The sequence below is a fragment of the Sarcophilus harrisii genome, chromosome 4, assembly GCF_902635505.1.
Source record: "Sarcophilus harrisii chromosome 4, mSarHar1.11, whole genome shotgun sequence".
NCBI classification, from domain to species: domain Eukaryota; kingdom Metazoa; phylum Chordata; class Mammalia; order Dasyuromorphia; family Dasyuridae; genus Sarcophilus; species Sarcophilus harrisii.
Window position 1 is genome coordinate 330,619,513 of NC_045429.1, and position 11,099 is coordinate 330,630,611.

The window sequence follows — 11,099 nt, forward strand, 5'->3', positions numbered from 1 at the left end:
ACCCCACCCAATTGCCACTGACAGGCAATACTGGGTGGTTGGCTTCCTCAAAAATCGCCCCTCATTGCCTGTTCCTTTGTTGACACATCCTTAGATTCAATACATCTCCTAGAGAAAATCTGAAGGCAAAGCTCTTATGACTGACTCTTTAACTCTTCATAAGGCATCACGAGCTGTCTCTGTTGGGGAGTGTGGGAGTGCTGGTGACAGCAGGCAGAAATAAAATAATACAAAAATTAAAGAATAGTATTTCTACATTTCACAATCATTTAGAATCACAGATTTTCTAGAAACATGTAATGTCCAAATCTAGAAGCTTCATAGAGCATTATCTCAGAGATGAAGAAATTGGGGGGAAAATTTTTTTAAAAGGAATTTGCCTAAAGCCATGCAGCAATTCAGTGACAAAACTCAGACTAGACTTTAGGTTCCCTTCCATGAGTCTTCCCTTCCCTTCCCTCTGTCACATTACCTGAAAACTGCTTTTCTAAACTTCGAGAGGAATAGCATGAATTTTTCTCTAACTTTGATCATGTAGTTATGACAAATATCCTCAAAACAGCTCAGTGATCCTCTCCTTATCTGTATGACATTGACTCTTGGAAGGATAGGAAAAATGAAGGAAATCCTGTAGCCCACAGCTAGCTGGCCACCACCAAACATAGGTCAGAAGCTCTAATTCTGGTCTCCAAGACCAGATGGACCAACGAGGGATAAGGAAATGATGTGGGGATGGAGTTTAGGTAAAGCAAATGTCATTTCATTTAGACAACTAAGATTCCCAAGTCCTGGGAATGCTTTATTCTCTGTTCCAAAAACATGATTCTGCAAACAGAAATCAACATTCAAGATAATTTTACAAGACATCCCCTTTCCCTCCCTTTCCTCCCACCATAACCCTCCCCCTCCCCCCATTACAGACTCTACAGAACATATGAAACAGAGACCCAGTGCCCTCTGTCTCATTCAGCCTTGCTTCTTCCCAAGTCACTGGCAACCCCTTAGAGCCATCTGAAGAGGAGGAAGCAGAGATTGCAGAGGGGACTCTGGTGTTTTGGATCCCCTCCTAAACTTACTCCTTTGGGGAAACATACCCAGCACAGGAGGATAGAACTCAGGAGGGATTGGGGGCAGAAGAGGAGACATCAATAGTACAATGAATGTCTTTCCATCTGTGCCTAGTGAATCTTTTGCTGGGGTTAGAAGACCCCACACCCCAGCAAATCTTATCCCATCAGAGTATACCTCCCAACATTGTCTGAGAATGGGAAGTAGGATTTCCTTAAGGATCCTTTTTAGTTGGGGAGAGTGGATCTTGAAGATGAGGGGTGTGTGTGTGGGAGTGGGGTGGGTGCTCCATTAACCAAGATCTCTATGATTAATGGGTTATCTCTCCTACTTCACTCTACTGACATTCAAAAACCATGCTGACCACTCAACCACTAGAATAGGTATTTTTTCTAAGCCAAATTATGAGTGTTTCCACAGGCTTGTTGGAAATAACCCTTCTTAACTCTAAACTTCCCTGAGCCTTTCCAATGTTGCATTTTCTCTGAAGATACCCACTATCTCATGTCTGTCTCTTCTTGAGTACATTGGCCAAGGAACTATGATTCTAGGTGCCTCTACATCACTTGATCCCTAGATATTTGACTTTAGACCTTTACCAGAGGCTTCAATAACCTACTCCTCCCAGATTCTGAAACTCAATGTTTACCCATAAGCCATAGTCTTCTATAAGGCTGTTAACTAGAATCCATCCCTTTTCCATTTCACATATTCAAGGTTATTCAATACTTCCCACTCCAAAGCTTTTATTCTGATCATTCCCCACAATTCTCTTCCACTATCCCTTCCTGCTGAGAAATCAGTCTCTTTCCTACCCCTTCCCCCCCCCCCCCAGGTCTCCACTTTTTTTGGCAGTAAGATCCCCTTCAGCCCCTGATGGAGGGAGGGAAGGTACCTGAAGGTCCTCCCCTCTACCCACCCAGGGCATCACCCAGAAGGATAGTAGGGAGCATCACTATGGTAGTTGTAATCTGGGCACACCTTCTGGACCAGCCGATAGTCTGTGCTGTAGAAGGCGATATAGATACAGATGACCTTGAAGGGTTTGGAGCAGTTCCAGGTAGCTGAGCTTTGTGTGTGGTCCCGGGAGCAGGTTTTGGCAGGGTCATGAGTGCAGAGTGAGGTCCGCCGGCCCCGATCCACCTTCTCCCATTCCACCCGGCAATTGAAGCTCTTGGATGCTTTGGCTTCAATGAATATCTGCTGCTCTTGGTGGAACTCCACAGCCTTGCTGGGGGGCACTAAGCTGACCGAGATGTTCCCTTGGCCAGTGGCATTGTGCTGGAAGTGGACACTGAAGGTACCGTTGCCATGGTCCACAATCTTCCCTGTGACCAGGAGATTCAGTGCCACTGTCTTGATGTTGGAATAGAAGTCGCCCCAACCAAAGATTTTCTTCAGCTTGGCAGGAGACGCAGCACTATGGTGGGAATGGGCAGGGGGCTGTCCTGGATCCCCCCATGACTCTCCTGGTGGGGCCAGCAACCCAAGGAGTGTGGAGCTGGTAATCTGACGGGACTTGGGGGAAAGATGTCCCCGTTTCCGAGGCACACGGGACCGAGGTTGTCCCTCAGCATCATCACGTTCAGGGTCATCAGAGCCATGGGGGGATTCATCTTGGCCGCAGATGACCTGGGGAGGTGGGAGGAAAAAAAGGTGAGAGTCCCATTCATAGTAAATCTAGATGGTCAAGTCCTTGCTAACTCCTCTTCCAGACTACTGATGTTATCTCTGGTTCTATGAGTCCCTCTCTTCTTTGAAGATATACTTCAAGTTCCATCTTCTACATGAAGTCTTTCCTGAGACCCACAAAGCTAGTGTCCTCCCACCTCACCAAGCTACCTTGTATTTTACTTCACATATATTAATTTGGTTTTAGGCTTTATATACACTATATTCTTTTTATACTATGTATATACTTTATATGCACTTGTCTCCCCATTAGATTATAAGTACCTTGAAAGTAGGGGTTGTTTCATTCTTTATACTTGTTTCCTCAGTGACTAGCATAGCATCTGGTGCAGAGTGGGTACAATAAATGCCTTTGATTGATTGATAGAACAAAGAAGTACTCATTCCTCACTCCTACTTTAAACCCATACCAAATGAAGAACATCTGCCCTGAGTTGAAAGTTTCTCTTGTTTCTTTCTTGTTCTCTTCCCCTTCCTCACATCCCCAATTCCTTTGTATTAGAACAAACACTGAACTTGCCATCAGGAGAGATCTGGGTTTGATTTCCAATTGGGACACTTACTAAATTATGTGACCAGAAACAAATCACTTTTTCTAAGCTTTACAGAAATAATAATGCTTACATCATGAAACAAGGTTAGTTTATTGTAAGAAAGCCCTTTGTAAATCTTAAAGCAGTATGTATGAGTTTTTGCCCCTATTATTGCCATCATCATTATTATGCCTTCAATTTTGAGGCTCTTCCTCCTGAAATTTTACCAGCAAAGGAAGTAATACAGCACCCAACCTGAGACAGCACATTCAGTCTACATAGGATATACTACTTGGAAACTGATGCCCAGACATAAAAAGGGCAGACAGTAGAATATCAACATGGACCAAACCACAAAGAGCTTGTATTCATGACTAAGGATGCATATGTATGTATGTGTTATATGTGTGTACATATATATACACATATTCTAAATAGAGATCTATATATGTATCTATATATCTCTACGTGGAGAGAGGAAAGGGAGGAGGCAGAGAGTCAGACAGGGAGAGTCAGCTCCCAAGACATAGCTGAGCTAGAGAATGCCAATTTTCTCTCTCCCTTGACTAATCTTCCTAGAGGAGAGAGGGAGGGAAAGGGTGCTGCTAGGAAAGGATGTCCAAGCATATGGACAATCTGAGGGAATCTAGCCCAGGCATGGTAGCCTGAAGGTAACACAGTATGTGTGCAGGGGTATTTTTGTAAGTATGTCTTTGTTGGGCTTGCATGTGTTTCCGGATATTGACTTAGGTCCACTGAATGGCATATGGAAAATGCTGGACAGCTCCCTGACTCTGACTTGGAAAAGAATCAGTAATAAATAGGTTATTTAATGATAAGGGGACAGATGTCCTTATCTTTCTGAAGGGCACCACTGCTCCTTTTGAAATACCTTTTCTCCTTCCTGTCAGTGTCAGAGACTGTGTATCCATCTCTATATCATGTGCCTGACACATATTAGGGGCTTAATGTTTATTGATTGACTGACTGTTCTCCCCCTTGCCAGGTGAGTCTTCCTGGACCTAGAGATAAGGGATGAGAGGACATGGGTCCGGAGGGAGACTAAAGGTTAGGAGTCGTAGATCCAGATGCGTATAGCTGAGGATGGAGGTGTGGAATAGAGATGAAGGCCACAGGTGGCTGGATGGCTGGCTGAGAAGAGAGGACTTTTATGTAGGGTGGGGGAGGGGGTGGGATTAGTTGATGGCACAGGGCCAAAAATGTGCATCTGGGGATCGGGTTTTCCCAGATTTAAGGAGTGATTTGGATATGGTGAGGGGGGAAAAAAGATGACATGGGGGGATGTTAGGTAGGAGCTGGGGAACAAGTGTAAGAGACGACTCTCCTAGTGCGGCCGGGGGTGGGTCAGAAACACAGAAGTGGCAAATGGAGGGAGAAGTCTAGGAGTTTGGGGAGGGGGACTTGTTTCCGTGGCGATGGGCGGGAAGCAGGAAAAAGGGAACAGGGAATCAGGGAGCTCCGCTCAGCTGCCGAGAGAGCCCGGGGCGGGGAGCCGGCTGCCAGAGTCCTGTGGGGCTTGGGCTGCGCGCAGCCGAGAGAAGAGAGGAAAACAACAGGCGGAGAGGAAGGGAGGGAGCGAAGGAGAGAGAGAGAGGCAGGGAGGTGGGGGCCGGACCCTCTTCAGATCTGACTCCGCGCGGGGGGACCCAGAGCCTGGGGGGAAGTGTATGGGGGGACGGCCCACCATCCAGAATAAAATCAACGGGTTCTTCCCTTCCATCTATTTACCGCTATTCCCCGAGGGCTAAAATCCGTTGCCCGGAAGGCGGGAGTTGGGCGGGGGGGGGGGGGGGGGAACGGGAGGCAGCCCTTGGGTTAACATCCTGTGGTTCGTCCCGTAAGAGAGGGCCCCATTACCCTTTAGGACTTGTCTCCAGCCCTCCCCTTTCAATTCTCCTCTCCTCTCCCTCACCAGGGAATCACTGTGGGAGGGACGTGCCACCCAACCCGCCGGGTCCATTAACCCTTTCCTGCACAATTCTTTGCCCCAGCCCCGGGACTCTCTCGCTTCTCCACTTCCAGCCTCGGGAAGTTGGGAGGTGAGGGTGGGAGAGAAAGTTTTGGTCCTCAGAAGCTTCCCGCCTTCCTCCCCCACTCCCTCATGCCTAGAGACCCAGGGCCCTCTCCGCCCAGCTTCCCGCGGGCTACTCACCAGATAAAGGCTGCCCTGCACCAGGAACACGAAGCAGCAGCGAGTGAGTTGCATTTTCCTTCCCTCTGTCTCTTGGGGTACCACCCTGCCCCCTTCACCTGCCCCTCTCTTTTAGGTTCACTGTTCCATTCTCCGGCTCCCTGCGGGGAGCGCCCCTCCCACTTCCAGCTGTCTGCGATGGACCCCGCCCCCTGCTTTAGTCCAGCTGTGTGGCCGTCCTCTCCCTCTCTTGCAGCTGTTCGAGGTGTTAGCCCACCACCACCACCACCACCATCCCTAAGTCCCAGCTGTGCGTTCCGAGCTCGTTTCTGGATCCAGCCGCGCGACCGCTCCTTGGGTCCAGATGTGCGTCCTGCGCGCCTTTCGGCTCCAGTGGCGCCGCCGCCCTTGGGCCCCCCTGTTCTTCCAGATGTGCGAGGGACTGTCTCGTAGCCCCTCTTTTTCGCAGCCCTAATTCGAGGTGAAACCCGTCCCTAGCCCGGCAGCCCACCCCTTAGGGCTGGCGCGCCCCCTGGCGTAGGTGCCCCCCTCACTGTCTGCCCACTCCTCCTGGAGCCCTCCGGTTCTGCTCCGGGCTATAGCGCGGGCCCAGACTGGAGCGCTCCCGCCGCCCCGCCGGCTCCCTCTCTCCTCGTCCCTCCCTTTCTCCCTCCCACCGGCAGCGGCGGCGGCAGCAGGTACAGTGAGTGGAGCCGGCACCTCCGGAGTTAACTCCTCCCCTGCCGGCCCATCGGCCAGGGGGCCCAGGCGCCCTCTCCTCCCAGCTGGGAGCCAGGACTTGGGGCTAAAGGACAGCGCCTGGACAGGGCTAACGTGCACTTGTGACCTCACTCGTTCAGTCCCCCTGGATTAGGGCTCTCCAGGAATCATCAGATCCAGAAATCCGTCCCCACCCATCTCTACAAGAGCCGTCGTGGATTAGGCGGCTTCCGAGCAGCCGGAAAGTCCTGAATTCGAATCCACTTCTGACCGATTCTGACAGAGTCTGACTTCTGACATATTGACTGTGACCCTGGGTCAGAGATGTCACACCCTCCGCCCGGTGCGATCCCACCAAACTCTGAGTGCCTCCAGACCATATTAAAACGCAGGTGAAAAGTATTTAATGAAGTTGTAATAAAACATGGATAATATTAGTGTTTTCCCGAATCAATAAATGACCCCCCAAGATCCTGAGGTGTGGTTTGATGGCCTCCATTTGTTTGAGTTTGACACAGATTGGATTAGCAACCAGGTGCTGACTTGTATTGGCCAAGCGAGTCTGTTCACCTTGATCAGCGTTGTCCCTAACTCCCAAGGGGAGGATGTCCCTGTAGAAGGGAAGGGTGGTAAAAATCTTTCAGAGAGAAAAGATACTTTCCCCCTCTGAATTCTTTTCAGATTCTCTTTCTTGTGGAAGTCTAGGGTAAGTCTGCCCCTTTGCTAAGTTTTTGTCTCCTACTTTGGGCACAGCATTTCCTCTGACTTAGAGCTAGTCACTTCCTTCTCAATCCCCCCCCCCCCCCAATCTAGGGTCGTTGACCATCTTTTCTGACCCTCTTTGACTTGTTTTCATCTGACCCCTTTCTGGAGGTTTTTCTATGAGGCTGAGGACAAGACTTTAATCTTTGGATGCAGGCTTTGTCCCCGAGTCCATCTCATTCATTACCTTCAAAAGGACTTTGTATGTAGTAGGTACTCAATTCAAGTTTATTAGTTGAATAGTGAGTGATAGGTCAGAACTGGTGAGTATGGCTTTGGGGAGTGTGGCTGAATGAGGGAGGGGAAATTCTGTGATGGACAGAATTCCTACAGTTTCTTTTTCTCTCTTTTGTCTCTTCCTTTCTTCCTCCCTCCCTCCCTCCCTCTCTCTTTTTCTTTCCTCCCTTCCTCCTTTCCTTTCCTCCCTCCCTCCCTTTCTTCCCTTCTTCCCTCTTTCCTACCTTCTTTCCTTGCTTCTTCCCTCCCTCCTTCCTTCCTTCCTTTTTCCTTTCTCTTCCTTCCTTCCTCCCTCCCTTTCTCCCTCTTTCCCTTCCTTTCTTCCTTCATTCCTTCCTCTCTCCCTCCCTCTGTCTCTTTCTTTCTTTCTCTTTCTTCTTTTCTCTCTGCCTCCTTTTCTTTTTTCCTTTCTTTCTTTCTTTCTTTCTTTCTTTCTCTTTCTTTCTTTCTTTCTTTCTTTCTTTCTTTCTTTCTTTCTTTCTTTCTTCTTTTTAACTGCTTCTTGTTCTTTGTGGTTCAGTCATCCAAGTCTGGCAGTCAGGGTGCCAGGTATTCAACAGTTTCAGACAGAGTTGCTTCCAAATGGCCTCTAAAAGCAAATTAAAAGGGAGAACAAAATGAGGCTAATGTAAGTGATCCCCAAAATGAAGACCTTCACTTCATATACTTACTAGCTTCATTTAACTTTTCTGTGCCTCAGTTTATCCATCTGTAAAATGAAGAGATTGGACATAATGGCCTCAAAGGCACTTTCAAACTCTCAATCTATAATCCTCTGGTCCCTCCCTAATCAGGAAATACCTTCATTTAATTCTCATCAGTGTTCTTTGAGGAAAACTGTTATATCATATTGGGGGGGGGGGGATGAGGTGGAAGATTCCTGTAATATTATTGGAATCTTGGAAGATGGGAGATATCATCTAACCTCTGAGGTCTGATGTAAGACTCTACATTTTAAGTCCATCTCTCAGACTGAGAAGGGGGCCCCTCCTCAGAAGGGATTAGAAAACCCTTTCTCAGTGCTTGGCCTGTGGGTTCTGTGCTTTGTGAATTGTCCAAGGCCAAGGTTTTATCACAGGATGGCTTCCCCCCTGCTCCAGCCCCCAGCCACCTCCCCCACCATCTGTCAGTCTGTGTGTGCACAGGGAATGCAGATGAATCTTAATATGAGCTTGAGCTAGTGTAATGAGGAAGACAAACAAAAAAGTGTTTTAGGATGCATTGCCAAGCCCCCATTTTATTATTATTATTATTACACCACAGCTTTGGATGATCAGGACCACAGCTCCCAGGGGAGAAATGCTAGACTAGGTGGAGAGTTGTAGATATGTATTTAAACAGTGACCCTTCAAAAGCCATAAGAAGAAACAAAAGACATTCCAGACGAAGATGGCCATTGGGGATGTCTGAGAGGAAAGCTGCAGTTGGGGCAGCTTGTAGAGACAACTCAGCAGGCTTTGCAGTTGTGCCTAACAGAGGGTCATTTCTAAGGTCAGACAGGGAGAAAGCTTTGCTCAGTCATCACTTCACCGGGAGGCTCCCCTCCTTCCCACAGGGAGTGCAGAGTTCTACATTGGGAGTCAAAGCCCAGGGGTCAAGCAAGTCCCTGCTCTGAATAACAGTGCTTCTCCGGGTTAAAAAAAAATATCCCTTCTCCTCTCTAATATGTGCCCATTATTTGATATCCTCTGTCTGTTTATCTCTTATATCTCTATTCTCTCTCTCTCTCTCTCTCTCTCTCTCTCTCTCTCTCTCTCTCTCTCCTTTTTGTCTGTCTCTCTGCCTCTGTCTTCTCTATCTCTCTCTGTCCTCTTTGTCTCTTTTTATTTCCGTGTGTCTCTATCCTCTCTTTATTCTGTCTGTTTCTACCTCTCTCTCTCTTTGCCTCTGTCCTTTCTCTCTGTTTTCATCTCTGTCTGTCCCTCACAACCTCAATTACTATCCCTTTTCCCCAAAAACTCTCCCTTGTAATAAGAATAATAGCCATAGCTGGCATTTATATAATGCTTTTAAGTTTTGTAAAGCATTTTAAAAAATTAGCTATGTGACCCTGGACAAGTCATTCATTTTGTTTGCTTCAGTTTCCTCATCTGTCAAATGAACTGCAGAAGGAAATGGTAAATTACTCCAGTATTTCTTCCAAGAAAACCCCAAATGGGATCACAAAGAGTTGAACATGACCAAGATGAATGAACAACAACAAAAACCATTTAAAATATATATTATCTTATTTGATCCTCATAATAAGCTTCTTGTGTAGGTGTTGTTTTTATCCTCATTTTGCAGTAGAGGAAATTTATGCTGAAAAATAGGATGACTTTTCCGGGGTCACACAGCTAATAAGTGTATCTGAAGCAGAATTAAAACTCAGGTCTTCTTGGCTCCAAATCTAGCATTTTACCCAAGATACTGTCCAAGTAAGGACCAATATGTTGGTAAAAGATGAAAGATTTATACGATTTTAAGAGAAACCAGAATATATATATGCTGGACAGTTCTAAGAAGGTTTGCCCCATTCTTTACTTGTAGTCCATCAGTTTGCAGTTTGCAGTTTGTCATTCCTCCTTTGGCTCATTTTACAGATAAGGAAATTGAGGCAAATAGGGCTAAGTGACTTGCCCAGAGTCAATAGCTAGCATTTAGTGCCTGAAATGTGCCAGGCACTATGTTAAGACCTTTACAAACATTATTTCATTTGATACAATAACCTTGAGGAGGGAAGTGGTTTTCTAATCCCTATTTGACAGATGAGGAAATAGAGTTTAAGGACTTTATAAAGGGTCACACAGCTAATAAGTTTCTAACACCAAATTTAAATTCATGTCTTCTTGATTCCAGACCTGGTGCTCTATCCACTGAGCCACCTAGCATATCTATTAACTACAATCCTACCACTCCACAATTCTGAAAAGGAAATAGTGCATATTTTAGAATTTGAGATAAGATGGATTTTTGTGAGATAATGAGCAATGCTGTGCCATGATTCCAACTCTTATAGAAAGTTAAAGAATCCTTTGCTGATAACAGAATAAATAATTTTGGGTAACCACTTTTCCTTCCTGAGTCTCAGTTTCTGCTTCTAAACAATGAAGAGTTTGGACTAATTGATCTCTTAGGTCCCCTCAGCTCTGGCTTCTATTTTCTCCTATTCTAAAATTACAGACACTTTAAGTTTGCAGAAATCTAGAGAAATAATATAAGATTATTTAATATAATATAATTATTTATTTTAATAATTTAATAATTAATATAATTTAAAATAATTTAAGAAATAACCTCATATCCCTACACAAAGGACTTATAGGACTCTCCTTTGGTTGAAAGGCTTCTAGCAAGGGAGATGCAAGAGTCATCCACGTAGGATTTCCCCAATGCATCCCTATCAGGAAATGTTTCTACTCATCCAGACTCAAGCTATCCTTCAGCAGTTTTGCTCAGTCATAGAGAGGAAGGTCATACTCTCCTACATTTCAAGCTAGAAGGTAATGGGACCTTAGAAATCATCTTGGTCAGGTGTTCTTTTTCTGTTATAGATCCCTCTTGACAATCTGGGGAAGCCTATGGGCCCCCTCTCAGATGAATGCTTTTAGATGCATAAAATTAATATCTAGAATTATAAAGGAAATCAATTATATTAAAAACAAAGATGTAATTATTTTCCCCATTCAAATTCATGGGCCTTCTGAAATCTATCCATGAAATCCATAGACCCCAGGTTAAGAACCACTCACTGTTCTAATCTTATTCCCTTATTTTATTTAATAGAAGAGAAAACAGATCCAAAGAGATTAAGTGGCTTGTCCAAGGTCATACAGGTAGGAAGCGACAAGCATGTTTAGAACCCAGTTCTAGTGCTCCTTTCTCTGGACCCATGGCCCCTTTTCCTCAGACAGTGGGTATAAAGTTTCCATTAGACCCATAACTAAAGCCTTCAC

At 45.9% G+C, this 11,099-nt stretch overlaps 1 protein-coding gene across 1 annotated transcript; it reads right to left on the reverse strand.

Moving 5' to 3' along the window:
• Positions 1-758: 758 nt before the first annotated feature.
• Positions 759-6,212, reverse strand: NXPH3 (neurexophilin 3). The gene is made up of 2 exons (XM_003768365.3): positions 5,467-6,212; positions 759-2,700 (listed from the first exon to the last, which is right to left on the reverse strand). Exons 1-2 carry the CDS (start codon positions 5,518-5,520, stop codon positions 1,996-1,998), a joined length of 759 nt encoding a protein of 252 aa, XP_003768413.1. The 5' UTR covers positions 5,521-6,212; the 3' UTR covers positions 759-1,995.
• Between the last annotated feature and the right edge of the window lie 4,887 nt (positions 6,213-11,099).

What these genes read in the sequence shown, in the direction of transcription:
- NXPH3 (XM_003768365.3), bottom strand. Translation starts at nt 5,520, where the DNA reads ATGCAACTCACTCGCTGCTGCTTCGTGTTCCTGGTGCAGGGCAGCCTT. An exon ending in TGCAGGGCAGCCTTTATCTG is followed by an intron (nt 2,701 to 5,466) that starts GTGAGTAGCCCG and finishes CCACCTCCCCAG; the next exon opens with GTCATCTGCGGCCAAGATGA.